At 40.1% G+C, this 16293-nt stretch overlaps 1 protein-coding gene across 3 annotated transcripts in view; it reads right to left on the reverse strand.

Annotated features, from left to right (window-relative positions):
- Rrm2b (ribonucleotide reductase regulatory TP53 inducible subunit M2B) overlaps positions 1–15565 on the reverse strand; it is a 30989-nt gene extending 15424 nt beyond the window's left edge. Inside the window, exons 1-4 of one of the 3 annotated variants that reach the window (XM_052160780.1) lie at positions 15366–15565; positions 11039–11191; positions 2183–2299; positions 402–535 (exon numbers count right to left, since the gene is read on the reverse strand). In XM_052160780.1, coding sequence (XP_052016740.1) covers positions 402–535; positions 2183–2299; positions 11039–11191; positions 15366–15413 — 452 coding nt within the window. In that variant the 5' untranslated portion in view covers positions 15414–15565. Of the gene's footprint in view, positions 1–401; positions 536–2182; positions 2300–11038; positions 11195–14983; positions 15340–15365 lie in introns of those variants that run through there. The other 2 variants (XM_052160779.1, XM_052160781.1) reach the window with 2 other exon arrangements.
- Positions 15566–16293: the final 728 nt, after the last annotated feature.

Raw genomic sequence — 16293 nt, forward strand, 5'->3', positions numbered from 1 at the left:
AAAAATTATTCATTTGTTTTTATTAATTAGACTTTTAATAATCAGAGACAGTATAACTCTTACCGTATACTATCAAATCTAGATTTTCTATATTTTGTATGTTCATACTTATGGATATAAGTAAATAAAAGTAAAACTCAAGATTAGTGACTTAGATATAAAGCTGATAAGAAAATCAATGAAATGCAAATATCCAATTTATAGTACAATGTACTAACAAGGTTTTAAGATGCTGTGAGTTATCTAAAGACTAATTGGTTCTATGCCATGTTTTACTTGAACACATTATTGAGCAATAGAAAACTACACTCATGATCTTCCATATGTAAATTATCTTTAACAATGTAGCTTAATGTAAGCAAATAGCTAAACCCTTGTAAATAAAAGCCCTGCAGTAATACCTTTTCTTCGGATCTCTGATGTAAGTGTCTATTAGTAAACTGTACATCTCTGAGTGAACATTCTCGATGAGGATCTGAAAGCCATAGAAGCAGCGAGCCTCTGGGACCTGCACCTCCTGACTAAAGCGCTCCACCTAAGAAAATAAAGGAGACAGAAAAATCCAATGAGCAGGCTCTCACTAAACACTGCTCACACTTCACAAGGACAACTGTCTCAGACAACTGCTCTGACATCAGAGCTTTCACTGAAAGTCTTTTCTGTTTTCCAGCACTCAGGAAGCTCAACAGGAGAATACAGATTTTGAGACCAACCAGGGGAACACAGTAAGACCACTGTCTCAAAATATGAACAAGTGGTCGATGAGAAGGCTCAGAAGGTAAGGGTACTTGCTGCCAAACCTAATGACCAGAGCTCCATCCCTGGAACCTCGTGATGGAAGGAGAGAGGCGATTCCTCTGAGTTGTCCTGACTTCTACATATACACCATGGCATGTGTGCACACATGTGCACATGTATGTGCATATGCACACATGCACACACACAAACATACATACATAAAGTTTAATACAATTTTTTGGGGAAAAAAACATGTCTGTTATACAACGAATGGGATGCTAAAGCGTATCAGTCTTTTCCTTCTTTTCTCTTTTCTTGTTCTGTAGTTCCCTGGACTGAACCCAGCATCTTGCTCAATGTTAGGCAGACACTATCTACCAAGCAACACATATGCTCAGCCTTTATGGATCTTTTAAAGCAGCAACTTTAGCAGTATTGTTCAGTCAGCAATTTTGGTGCTGGAGATTGAGCCCAGCATCTTACTTGTATTAGGCAGGTGCCCGTGGAACTGTGCCTACAACCCCAAAGAATGTCTTACAAAGCCATAGAATGAATTTATCTTTTATGCAGAAACACTGCTAATGAACAGTAAATTTTAGAATATCTCCAAAAAACAAACCCAAAAACAAAACAGTGATTTTGCTTTGTAGAATTTCTTTCCCAATAGTAGACTGGTGAGTTTAACTTCTTCTGGTTCATTGTTGATGTCCCTTAGCAAAATCCTAGCTCTCCTGACTGATCATAATACAATTTCTGAGTGAGGGCAATCTACACAGATCTGCAGAGGTCAAAAAGGCCACATTCTTACCTGAGGGGAAAATCAAGTTTATGAAATCTGTGCATTTTCTGGATCTTGTTTTCTCGGCACTGATGATAAAGCTCAGGGCCTCTGTAATGCTAGCTGAGTGGTATATAGTCACAGGGACATTTCAGCCTGTCACTGTATGTAGTTTTATTTGGTATAATTTATGCTTGATTTTGTAATTTATCACTAGCCATTTGATAGTTAGCTGTCTTTCCCTAGGAAACTTCACCAGAAAATATAGTCAGAAATTAAACTTTGGTGTCTAGGGAGATGCCTTTACTGATAGGAACCGCTACGTCAGCATGAGAACCTAGGTTTGAACTCCCTAGCACCCACATGAGACTCTGGGCATCTGTCTGTGAGCCCGCCATCCCAAGGCTGTGGCCCCGGAGACAGAGGTCTGTGAGGCTCTCTCAGCACTCAGCTTATCCAAGTAATGGTGAGCTCCAAGCTCAATGAAGACTTAGGGGGACAACAGAGGGAGACTGCTAAGGTCCTCCTCCGGCTCTGCCTGCACATGCACACACGAGCAGAAGTTAATCTTCATTACTGGGAGGCTTTCTTTCCTCAGGCAAGAGCTACAGAGATCTTACTATCATTCAAGTACAAAACAGAAAAAACAGTAAAATAAAGTCTTACCAAGTTTTCATTTACAATTCCATCACTGGCTGCAAAAAAGGCTAAGATGTGGGAGATAAAATACTTCTCGTCAGATTTAAGCCTGTTCCAGTGAGGGAGGTCCTTTGATAAGTCAACCTAGAATAGAAACACTCCAATTTTTTCACTTAGTTAGAGAGTTTAGAAAACTTTCAAGACGAGCTATGACATTGCTAGTAATCTATTAGAAAGAAAACATTAAAAATCACAAAAGTCAAACAAAGACAAGCACTGTGCTAACAACATGTTGAACTCAGAACATTTGCTAATTAATAAATTATAATGCTCCTGCCACATGGGAGGAAACAGATAAATATGTGAGACAGTACATGTTTGTTAATGGGAGAAAGTTTCTATACATGTGTATGTGTGTGCTCTGTGTGTATGTGTGCATGTACATATTTTACAACATCATGATCTATACCTTAAACATATCCAGTAAAATTTGTTTAAAAGAACACAAAACAATCGTGTCATGTTCAAGGAAGTGGGGGTAGGGGAGGAAGGAGAGAGGGAGGGAAGAAAGAAGGGAAGGACATTTGTGAAGGAACCTGTTTTGGGGTTTTTGCTTGTTTGTTTGCTAATTTAGTTAGCCAGGATATACTTTTAAGATATTAAAATTAATAAAGTGGCATTGCACAAAGTGAAGGAATGAACAAAAAGAAAGGATAGAGTAAAAACTAGTCAAGTACATAAAGTAGCTCAACTAAGGTCAGTAGTCATTTGTTCCATACAATAGTTACCTCAGTACTAACAGGTAATTCAGCACCTGCAAACAAATTATAGCTTCTATTCTACTGCTACTCTTCCTTAATGAGAAGTCATCCTGTCAGAAAGATGGTGACCTGGGTTTTAAAGTAGTTTATGGGTATGGCTTCGGGACTAGAAATGCCTATAAAAATGCTCACTAGGGTTACTCTAGAACTAGAAGAATGGTGCACTTTAAGATTCGGCAAATCCAAACTTTTCAAGTGGTCCTTAAATGTACCTTACTGTTTCTTAGCTGGCTCTTACTTCTATTCATTACTACAGACACGAAAGCTTAAAATCAAAAACAAACAAAAAACTACCACATTTACTTCTCACAGTTATGAAAACTTAAGTCCAAGATCAGGGTGTGTGCCAGCTAAATTTATGTCCACTTAACACAAGATAGAGTCATTTTGAAAGAAAAAACCCCAATTGAGAGTGATACAAACACCGAAGGCCTGGCTTGTGACATTTCAGAGGGAAGTTTAAGAGTCCCTAGAAAGGCCATAGGAGGGTAGGATATTTTGAATTAGAAATCTGTGCTTCTGTGGAGCAGCTGGGATGGAAGTCCTCCCTCCAGGGAGCCTAGCAGATCCACAGCCTTCTGTGCATAGCCCTCCAGGAGAGAGTGATCTCCCAGCAGTGCTTTCACTTCTGAGCACAGAGGTGAGATCTCCACCTCCTTCCTGGAGGGGAACAGCGCGGAGCACACAGGGCATGCGATCAGTGGAGCAGTTGGGACAGAGGTCTTCAGGCTGCCATTTGCACCAGGAAGCCAGGCAACTCTACAGCCTTCTGTGCACAGACACTGACAGAAGAGAGTTGGTCTCCCAAGAGTACAGACACAGGCTTACAGGCTCACAGGAGGGAGAAGCTCCAGCCAGAGACAGCAAGACCAACCAGCACCAGAGATAACCAGATGGCGAAAGGCAAGCACAAGAACCTTACCAACAGAAACCAAGGCTACTTGGCAACATCAGAACCCAGTTCTCCCACCACAGCAAGTCCTGGATACCCCAACATACTGGAAAAGCAAGAGCTGGATTTAAAATCATATCTTATGATGCCGATAGAGGGCTTCAAGAAGGACTTAAATAACTCCCTTAAAGAAATACAGGAGAACATCGGTCAACAGGTAAAAGCCCTTAAAGAGGAAACACAAAAATCCCTTAAAGAATTACAGCAAAACACAATCAAGTGAAGGATCTGAACAAAACTATCCAGGATCTAAAAGTGGAAGTAGAAACAAAGAAATCACCAAGTGAGACATCTCTGGAGATAGAAAACCTTGGAAAGAATTCAGGAGTCATAGATGCAAGCATCAACAGCAGAGTTCAAGAGACAGAAGAAAGAATCTCAGGTGCTGAAGATACCATAGAAAACATTGACTCAACAGTCAAAGAAAATGCAAAATGCATAAAGCCTGTAACCCAAAACATCCAGGAAATCCAGGACACAATGAGAAGACCAAACCTAAGAATTATAGGTATAAAAGAGAGCAAAGATTTCCAACTTAAAGGGTCAGTAAATATCTTCAATAAAATGACAGAAGAAAACTTCCCTAACCTAAAGAAAGAGATGCCCATGAACATACAAGAAGCCTACAGAACTCCAAACAGACTGGATCAGAATAGAAAGTCCTCCCAGCACATAATAATCAAAACACCAAATGCACTAAACAAAGAAAGAATATTAAAAGCAGTAAGGGAAAAGGGGCAAGTAACTTATAAAGGCAGGCCTATCAGAATCACACCAGACTTCTCACCAGAGACCATGAAAGCTAGAAGATCCCAGGCAGATCTCATACAGGCCCTAAGAGAACACAAATGCCAGCCCAGACTACTATACCCAGCAAAACTCTCAATCACCATAGATGGAGAAACCAAGATATTCGATGACAAAACCAAATTTACACAATAACTGTCCACAAATCCAGCCCTACAAAGGATAATAGATGGAAAACGCCAACACAAGGAGGGAAACTATAACCTAGAAAAAGCAAGAAAGTAATCTTCTTCCAACAAACCCAAAAAGATACCCACACAAACACAGGAAGCAACAATCACTATCCCTTAATATCTCTTAACATCAATGGACTCAATTCCCCAATAAAAAGACAAAGACTAACAAAAATAATTTTCATGTAAATCTTCAATTTTATCAGAAAATGTTTATAATTCTTCTTTCAATTAACTTAGTAAATTTTTGTGTCTACCATTTTATCTGCATTATTTTTCATGATAATCTTCAATTTTAACATGCTTTTCTATATCTTTCCTCTATTTTATCAGAAATGTTTTCCATGTAAATCTCTGATTATATCACAAAATGTTTTTAATTCTACCTTCAATTAATTTAGAAAGTTTTTTATGTCTACCATTTTATCTGTATAATTTTCCATGAAATAGTCAATTTTAACTTGTTTGTCTATATATTTCTTGAATTTTATCAGAATTATTTTCCATGCAAATCTTCAATTTTACCTTAAAATGTTTATAATTCCAATCAACTTAGAATTATTTTTATGCCTACCATTTTATCTGTATAATTTCCATGATAATCTTCAATTTTAACATGTTTTTCTATATATTTCTTCCATTTTATCTGAAATATTTTCCATGTAAATCTTCAACTTTATCAGAAAATGTTTATAATTCCACTTTCAGTCAACTTAGGAATACTTTTATGCCTACCATTATTATATCTATATAAAATTTTCCATGATAATCTTCAATTTTAACATGTTTTTCTATGTTTTCTACAATTTTATCAGAAATATTTTCCATGTAAATCTTCAACTCTATCATAAAATGTTTTTATTTCATTTTTCAATTAATTTAGCAATGTTTCTGTCTACCACTTTACTCTTTAATTTTCCATGAAAATTGTCGATTTTAATGTGTTTTTCTATATATCTCTTCTATCTTATCAGAATTATTTTCCATGTAAACCTTCAATTTTATCATAAAATGTTTTTACTTCCCTTTTCAATAAAAGAACATGCTTTTCAAAAAAAAAGAAAGAAAGAAAGAAAGAAAGAAAGAAAGAAAGAAAGAAAGAAAGAAAGAAAGAAAGAAAGAAAGAAAGAAAAAGAAAAAAGAAAAAAAGAAATCTGTGCTTCCTGGTCAGATGGAGCTGAAGACTCAGCTGTGATTAACCAGGTCCAGGACCACTGAAGCCAGCCTCTGCTTTCCTGAGTCAGCTGATGCTGATTAGAGGGATGAGACATTAGCAGTGATCTGGAAGTATGTGTGATCCTGCTGGGACCAAGGCTGCATTAAGATGGCTGCCACCCAGGTGGTACTGGTTCTGAAGGCATGCAGGGGTCCTAAAGAGAGGATGAAGCTGGACCCTACACTGCAGGCTAGAGTCCCTCAAAAGGCCAGGGAATGCCAATGAAGCTGCAGCCCAGGCACAACAGCAAGTCCAAAAATTTGAAGATGCCAGTACCATGGGACAGCTACCAAAGACAGCAGGAGCTATGGAGGGGAGCCAGCCTGAGGCCAGGGGACAGATACAGTGTGACAGAGGGGCGGCAGAGAAACATAGCTTGAGTCCTCTGCTGGAGTCTGAGATCACTGAGTGAACCTCAGAGGAGCAACACTGAACTTTTTACACTGTTGGACTTCGATTTTGCTGTGATTGTGCACTTTTCTTCCCTCTTACTAAGAAAGTCCTTAGCTTTTTTTGTTGTTGTTGTTGTTGTTGTTTTTAACAAGAGGCTAGTGTTAAGACACAACTGTAAAAAGATTCAAAGTTTTGAAGAGACTTTGAACTTTCAGAGAGATTTTGAATATTTGAGAGAAACTATGAATATTTTAGGGATTTAGAATATTTTAAAGTGACTAAACTTTTAAAGTGATTGAATTTATAAAGACTATGGGCCTTTTCAAAGCTGGGATGTGGGGCTGGAGATACAGCTCAGAGATTAAGAGCACTGACTGCTCTTCCAGAGGTCCTGAGTTCAAATCCCAACACCCACATGGGGTTCATCTATAAAGAGATCTGGTGGCCTCTTCCTGTGTGCACACATAATGTAGACAGAACACTGTATACATAGTAAATAAATAGTCTTTAATCAATAACTTTTGGAATGTTTTATATTGTAAAAGTGATATGAAATCTTAGGTAAGAGAAAGATAGGAAATGGTTATGGTTTAATAGTGATGAGTTTGTGTGTCAAGTTGACAAAGGGCCAGTTGTGCTGGCTAGTTTCATGTAAACTTAACATGTCCTCCTATGCAGAGCAGATTAACCCACACGCAAACCTGTGGGTATTTTCTTAATTGATGATTGATGTTAGAGGACCCTGCTCACTAGGGGCGGTATCACCCCTACACTAGTGGTCCTCAGTGCTATTAGAAAGCAGGCTTAGCAGGGCATAAAGAGCAAGCCTCTGTATCAGTTCCTGCCTCCAGGTTCCTGCCTTGAGTACCTGCCCTGACTTCCCTGGAAAACAGTCTACAAGCTGAAATAAACCCTTTCCTCCCTAAGCTGCTTCTGGTCATGGTGTTTCATCATAGCAACGGAAACCCTTTGTAAGACAGTAGGAGGACAATATGTCTGGATTTTCTTTTACATGTATGGATATTTTGTCTGGATGTATGTTTGTGTACTGTCTGCATATTGGGTGCCCACAGAGGCTGAAGGAGAAATGTTAGATTCCCTGAAACTGAAGTTACAGATCATTCTGAGCCACCACGTGGACCTGGGAATCAAACTTCCATCCTCTGGAAGAGCAGCCAGTGCTCTACCTCCGTCGCCATGGCGGTCCTAATTTATAGTTTACACGGGCACCTTCCTGCCCTGTGCTCACAGGGCAGAGAGAAAGCTCCCGTCTCATGTTTCTCTGTATAAAGACATTCATCCCATCTTGAGATCTCTATCCTCATTAGCAAATACCTTCCATTGCCTGCTCCGAGCACCTTCACACTGGCGAAGGTGGGGGTGAATGACCTGACTTACAAATTTGGGGAAGACAAAACAGTGCATAGCTCTTGTAGCTATTGTTCTGTTTATAAAAATCTCTAAGCATGTTTAACAATAATATGACAAATATTTGAAACTATAACTGTCCTTTGTAAATGCTGCTGGTTTTGTTCTCCTTTTAATTATTCTAACAAAACCTCAGTCTCCTTAACTCTTTTACTGCTATACTTTTAAGTGTTCACTGAGCTATTAATACATGCCAGATGCTAAGTGCTGGAGATGGAATAGGATGGGGGGGATTCCTGGCAGTAAATGTAATACTGTGACATGTCTAGTCTTAAATATTAAACTTGCCTCTTTAAACACCGAGCTTTAAAATGCACCATAACTTTTACTTACACTGTTATATAATTATGGTTATATTCTCTTTTAGAAACATAAAATTTATTGTACAGTTTTATATCATTTGAGCTCATCCTCCATTTCATCATCTACATATTAATTCCAGACTTGCTGCTACAGTTTTAGATCCTCACTGTTCCCCACAGAACCATGTGTTAATGTAAAGGTTTGATTGTGCTACCCTGTGGCACACTTATACTATATAGCTTCATTTTCTTAGGTATTTATGTCATATTAACAAAAAAGCTGACTACAGAAATTGTCCAACTAGCTTAAAAAAAAATTCCCAAGCCTATACTTTGTCTTCTGAGTCAGTACCTAATATTAGGGAATTAAATTCAACCACTGATTTTAAAACTAGAATATAAAGTTAATTGTTTTTAACATAATTTGTTTAATATGTGGGACTAAAAATATCTTTGACTTCCTTTCAAAACATGTATTTGAAGCTTCCTGCAAAATCCATACCAACTTATGTGTTTTAATTTTTTAAATTAGCATTTTTTGGTCATAAGATATTTATTACAGTTTCAAAAAGAAGCAATTAATTTCCAATGAATTTTCCAGAAACCCAAATATCACAGTTACCTTTTAAAAACATGACAAACAAAAACATCAATTGAGTGCTTGACTTGTTCTCTGAACCATATCTAACAGAAGCTTTCTAAAAACCACAGACAAATTGGGAAAGTCAGGTGTGCAAATCAGACTGAGTACTTAGTTCAGTTGGGTGTTTTTGCTCTACATGTCAACTACAATACACAATAATAATTTAGATAATATAACAAAGGTAGATAAATATTAAAAAATAGTGTAAAAGAAATTTCAGGCATTGGTATCTTTAAAATTTTTAGGTTAAAATTCCCCTTTCTTTGTATGAAGTCATAGTTTACATTTATTTAGTGCTTACTAAGTGTCAAATATAATTGTAACTATTTCATTGATCCTTATAACAACCCAATATGTTATACACAATTAGCCCGATTTAGCAATGAGAATGCAGGGAGAGAGCTACTTCCACAGACAGTATGCGGCAGGGCAGGCTTTGGACCAAAGCAGCCTGGCCTCAGACCCTACACTCTTCCCAAGTGTTATTTCCATAGATAACCATCTCTTTGTTTATCTATTTATTTATTGTACACATGTGTGGTGTGGTGGTGGTGGTGGTAGTGGTGGTGGTGGTGGGTGTGTAAGAGGTGGCATGAGAGAAAAAGCTCATGTGTGTGCCACAACACACGTGTAGAGATCAGAGGAAAATTCAAGAGTTAGTCCACTCCTTCCACTGTAGACTCCACAAATTAAACTCAGGCCATCAGACTTGTTCAGAAAGTTCTTTTGTCCAATGAGTCCTCTCGCTAGCCCAGATTTGGTCTCTTGACTGACAGGCATACAGATCCAGTGATATTTATTCACATAGATACAGCTATCCAGAGATAGGGATGCTTATTGATTTATATACAGAGCAAGGATGTTATGTCGCTATCATGAACAATAAGAAATAAATAATAAATTATTAGTATTAATTATTAATTAAATTATACAGCAATGATTCGCATGACTAATTGTTCTTATTAAACCAGGAAATATTATCTAATTTGTGTGTTCAGCTCCCTCTGAAGGTGGAAAAAGTTACATTCCCAGTAAGTGCTCGGTAGTTGCCTGCTGGGGCAGCTGCCTCAGGTTTGCTGCAGCTGAAGGCAGAGCTAGACTGTGAACTCACGGGGCAGGCTCCGAGCTGAGTGCCCTGCAGAGACGGCCAAACTGCCTACATGGCTGAACCTTCGTCCAGCCAGAGCCACCTCTCAAGCTAGCGTAGGGTCCTCACAGTTTTCACCCTTTTGGCAGGTTTTTGTTGTTGTTTTCTTTTGGAGCCAGGGTTTCTCTCTATAGTCCTGGCTGTCCCAGAACTCACTCAGTAGACCAGGCTGGCCTCAAACTCAGGGATTTGCCTGCCTCTGCCTTCTGAATGCAGGGATTAAAGGTGTGCACCACCACACCTGGTTCTCACCCTTCATTTTTTTTTTTTTTTAAACTACAGCTGCCACTCTTTCCATTCTGCTGGCCATAAGTATAAACTGGTGTTGGCCTGCTGAGACGGCTCAGCAGGGGAAGCTGTTTGCTGCCAAAGGCCTAGCCTGATGATGTCAGTTCATGTGCACTAACACATGCACACATAAATGAGTATAAAAACAAACAAACAAAAAATTCAGAACTGGTCTCATAGTCACAGTGAACCAAGAACCTGGTTAAAAATAAAGCCTTGTGGGCTGTCTGCAGAGCCAGCTCAGTGGTTCAGAGCACAGACCGCAGCACTCCCATGATGGTTCACATCCACCTCTAACTCCAGGTCCTGGGAACTTAATAGTCTCTGCTGGTCCCTCAGGGCACCAGGCACACATGTGGCACATGCACATACTTGCAGGCAAGCACTCATGCACACAGAATAAAAATAATAAATCTTAAAAAGTAGAAAATGATCTGCAATAAATGAGAAGACAAGAGGATCATGACTATGGACTTACAGAAAGATTTTGGGAAAAAACACAAAAATCTGGCAGAATGACTTGTCATTTTCTTGTACCAAGAAACTTATTTACAGATACTAACCTAATTATGTTCAATTTAAGTTGATTAATAGTTCTATTTATCATTGATGAACATGAATAATCTATATTAATTATGAGCCATACTTATAAGTAAAACCTTTTCACTATTCTTTAAGGCAAAAGTGAATGAGTTCCAGGCGATGGCACATACCTCTTCTGCTGTCCAGAAAGATGCCTGTGCTTGCTTATACATTCTCCAGATATCAGGATACTGGATTGGAAAGATGACAAACCGTCGGCAACTCTTTCTTAGGAGTGGCTCTTCATTTGACCTCACCACATTTTCTTTTGTCTCTGAACACAATTGCTTAAAAAAAAAACACACACACACACACAAATGCTTTTATTCCATGGAAATTTCTGACTCAAGCTTAAACAGACATCTGGGAAAGTTCAGGAGGCAGCACAGGTTGGGGAAGCAGTGTGATGTATAGAATCCTGTCAGTTATCTGGGTAGTGGCAACTGTAGACAGCCAGTTGCATGACTCTAGGAAGCTGCTTCATTTCCCTAAGCCTTCACTTTCTGCTGCGCTACTTACTGAATAAGATTGCTCTGATTATTAAAAATCCTCTTAAGCTATACCAGGCGTATAGCAGGCACTAAAATCATGTTATTACTGCTACTCTAAGAGTAATGCAAGTCAAACCAACAAATTGTAACAATGGGAAAATATCTAAGTTTGTGAATGAAATGTCCCTTTAGTGCCACTCTGACTCAGAATGCTGATGTGAACGAGCCATTGTTACTAGCTACACTTTTAATTTTTCCCAATCTTAGCTGAAATACTGTAATATTTACCTGAAAACTTCTTACCAATAATGTATCTCCTTTATCTACCTTAACATTCCCATATACCACTGTTATTCTTATTTACATTTCAGATTATTCTTTATGGAAAGAAAATTGTTTTTACTTGTATGGACAAATTAGCATCTTCCCTCACAGGTTAGCAGTTGTCACACTCATAGCAAAAGATTGCTACAAAAAGCTAAGAAGGTATTTTTCATGGTTTCAAATGCTGTATTTTTAAAAATTATTTTGTTACCATTGATTACTAAGACACTTCTGATTGGCTTTTGAAAGGTCCTTCCTATGTTTGTAGAGTTATTATAGTGGATTTTCGGTCCATCAGTACCTCCTTATAACTCTGGTAACTCAGTAACAGAGAATGGTAGTGGAGTGCGTCTTAGCTAAGCATACTGACACATGCCTGTAACACCAACTCTCAGGAGTTGGTTGAAAGCAGGAAGATTGCTAAGTAGAGGCCAGTCTGGGCTACAGTGACACTCTGAAGAGAAGGGGAGAGACAGAGACAGACACTCAAATACAACATTAGCTAGACCTTAGTGGAAATGAAAAAGGCCGAGGTCTAGAGTAAACAGGTGTGTGAGTGTGTGTGTGTGTGTGTGTGTGTGTACTGGTCAATGACATTAATCCATGAAGGATTAAAAGAGACATTAGGAAGTAGTACTACACATTTTGTCATATAAAAAGGGTTAACTAACATAAACCTTTGAACTGGGCCAGAGTTGACATATTTCATAATGTATATGTTAATACAATCTGAAGAGGTCCAGGTAAAGCTCTTCAGGGTACACCTGGTAGACCTGTGGTAAGAAACCACATTTTAGAAAAGTGGTCCTTTTCCTAATGCTGTGGCCCTTTAATGCAGTTTCTCATGATATGGTGACCCCCCAACCATAAAATTATTTTCATTGTTACTTCATAACTTTAATTTTGCTACTGTTATGAATTATAATGTAAATAGCTGTGCTTCATGATAGTCTTAGGCAACCCCTGTGAAAGGGTCATTCACCCTTAAAGGGGTCATGTATCTCACCTGGTGAACAGATTAATAGCAAGATGATTAAGAGAACTTCTTTTTGGTTTGGTTTTGGTTTTGGTTTTTTTTTTTTTGGGGGGGGGGGAGTTCGAGACAGGGTTTCTCTGTGTAGTCCTGCCTGTCCTAGAACTCACTCTGTAGAACAGGCTGGCTTTGAACTCAGAAATCCGCTTGCCTCTGTCTCCCAAGTGCTGGGATTAAAGGCGTGTGCCACCACTGCCCAGCTTAAGAGAACTTCTAATGTCAGGTATTAATCCAATATTCAGGAGGTAGAAGCTAGTCTGATCTACAAAATGAGTTCCAGGCCAGCCAGGGATCACAGAGAAACTTTGTCTTGAAAAAAGAAAAAGATAATATACAAAGAAATTGTTGACTAAGTCAGATATAAATCTTTACCTTCTATTTATATCTGAATTCAAAACAAACTTGTCAAGTCTCACAATTTTATTGAATGATTTTATAAATAATTTTATAAATAGAAACAATATTATTGTACTAGACAAAAGTGGATTTATCAATTGGTATTATAATTACGATTTTATTTGAAAAATGAGCTCAGGTATTAGTCCCATGAAAAGGGCCTTGAATGTATATATAAATTTTGCCATAGCTATTTTCCTATAACCACTCTGAAACAATGCTTTTTTACTTGAAAAAAAAATTCACTATCATCATTTTATGAAAAAAAAAAGACAAATTAACCTTTGGATTCTAAAGCATTACCTCTTGGCTAAATTTTATCTGAAGTTAGTCTGGGTATGTCAATTTTGCATACTAAATGGAAATTAAGAAATTAATTTTTAAAAACTTTGGAGTAGTCCATCTAACTTCTAAATGTAAAGTTTTAGAGGTCAGTGAAGGTTTTTAATCCAACAAGTACATTACTGGATATGTATTTTATGATAACTTGTAGAAATGAGGCAAATTAGGCTGGAGAGATGGCTCAGTGGTTAAGAGCACTGACTGCTCTTTCAGAGGTCCTGAGTTCAACTCCCAGCAATCACATGGTGGCTCACAACCATCTGTAATGGGATTTGATGCTCTCTATTGGTGTGTATCTTAAACAGCTACAGTGTATTCATATAAATTTTTAAAAAAGAAAAAGAAAAAAGAAAAAAAAAAGAAATGAGGCAGATCTGAAAAGAACTAGAAAAAAAATTTAAATCAGTATGTTTTCCACTTCAAGCCCAGTAGGATATGTGCACCCACCCAAACACACACATATATCCTCCTCCCAATACATACATACTTACTACAAACACACATACAACCACAATACGTTTTTAAAAATAAAACAATTAGTTCTTGCTAAAAATGTTTAACCTCTGCAACTGCAAAATTTTTACAAGAAATAACAGCAATGTAGACTATCCTCAATATTAGAAAACAGGTGACTATTCAGATAAAAGCCTGTTTGTTCTCAAATTAACTTAACAAAACTTGAATCAACTGACTCTACTAGCCCAAGCACCACTAACACAAAGCTGTTAATACAGAGAACCTATGGTTGAGAGAAAGCTTCCTAAGTCTAAGTTACTCCACAAGGTATAAAAGTGGCTTGTTTAGGCTGTGCCCAGAGAGATCCCATTTTACAGGCAACTTCTGAGTCAGTTTTATGGATGGAGGAAGACAACGCTCCTAGGTGGATAAGAAAATTTCACTGTCTGTCTAGCACTACCAGTGCTGTACAGTGACAAATGATTTATTCCCAGTAGTAGAAAGGGTACCTCCCTTACATTCATCAGGTGAACACGAGAATACTACCATCTTAGCAGGAAACCCAGGCTCAAGAACTTATCAGACACAACAGATTGAAGGAATGGCTGTCTCCGGGGCTTGAGTTCAGCTTGGTCCCTTCTGTTGATATGACCTACTTGACTGGCTTTACCCACCTGGACCAGAAGCTACTAATACACAGTTCTGTCCCCCTTGCCTCTGTAGCCAACGACATCTTCAGTTTCAGTTGTGACTCACCCTGATCTCTACAACAGCTTCTTCAATATGGCTGACTCTGAGTTCATTATTTTACCAATACATACTCTATTTTTGCATTTCTCTTAGGCAGCTTCTGAAACCTCTTGAACGCTTTCATAGTCATTTTAACTTATATTTATTCTGTAAACTGCATATATTCTAGGTCTAAAACCCCGTTCTGTCTTTATTAATCAAGGGTAATAAAAAAAGTTAACTTTCAGGTGTTAAGCCAGAATGATTCCTGGTGTCATTGGCAAACCAGAGAAGTCGATTATCACCTGAGCGAACCTCCAGAGACTCAACATCACTCAGGTGATGGATGGTCCGCCTCTCTTGCGTGATCCATCACAGCCCTCCTTCACCCGCCAGGCTCCAGACCAGAAAGACTGGAGAGCAGAGGTGGGAGAAGAGGGGGGCACGGAGCCTTCCCGAGGCGCCACCGCAGAGCAGCACAGCGTCCCTGCTCGCCCTCCCGAGGGCCGGCTTCCCCGACCTCTAGCCTGCGGTGAGGGCGCTTCCTTACGGCCTGCACGGTGTTTCTCAAGGTGACGAATAAACTACTACCCTACAGCGGACCTGCGACTTGCAGGTTCCTGCAACTTGAAACCTAAAGTCAGGGTGGGACCCTGGGGTGGAGGATGAAGCGACTGCGACATTTACCTCACCCTCCTCCGGCCCGGCCGCTTCCGGCCTTTCCGGGTCGCCCATCGCGCAGACTCTGCCTGAGTCAACCGAGCTGAGGAACTGAGCGCAGCAAGCCAAACCCGAGTGGGACCAGCTCGCACCGAGCGAACCTCCTCCGGCTCCGGGCCCGCCCCGCTGCGCCTGTGTTGGGTTCCAGCCCACCCATTGAGGGGCCTTCCGTGCGGTGGCTCCGCCCAGCACGCTTTTCCCTGAGCCTCAAAGATCCGCCCACCGTAGCCGGCCCCGCCCCGTCCCTCAGAGATCCGCCTACCTCAGATGGCCCCGCCCCGCCCCTCAGAGACCCGCCCACCGTAGCCGGCCCCGCCCCGTCCCTCAGAGATCCGCCTACCTCAGATGGCACCGCCCCGCCCCTCAGAGACCCGCCCACCGTAGCGGCCCCGCTCCGTCCTTTAGAGATCCGCCCACCTCAGACGGCCCCGCCCCGGCCTCAAAGATCTGCTTCCTCAACTGGCCCCTTTCTCTTCACTGAGCAGGGTCCCCCACAGCAGCCTAAGTCCAATTCGCACTACCAAAGCACTTCAAGCCTGTTCTTCAGCGCCGCACGACCCCGCCCACTCTTGCTCCCTCAACCTCCATGCTCTCGCCCAGCCTTTCATCTGCTTTGAATTCTGGAGCGTCTCGTGAGCTTGCAGTCTGCCTTACTTGTGCCAGACTAGCTAGTGCACAAGGTGCCAGGCACGCCGGGACATTCCCTAGCCCTCGCAATGCCCCAGCGACCCGGTAGCTTGCACTCAGCCCTAGAGACTGCCAGAGTAGCTGGAGAGCTGCCCATGGATGGGGCATGGAGGTCGACACTGTTAAAACCTCCACGGAGAAAGGAACTCTTGTATTTCAGCGACCAAAAGGAGAACCTGGAGGGGGGCCAGAAGTGTGTGTGCGCAAA

This window comes from Apodemus sylvaticus, chromosome 17, assembly GCF_947179515.1.
Source record: "Apodemus sylvaticus chromosome 17, mApoSyl1.1, whole genome shotgun sequence".
NCBI lineage: Eukaryota > Metazoa > Chordata > Mammalia > Rodentia > Muridae > Apodemus > Apodemus sylvaticus.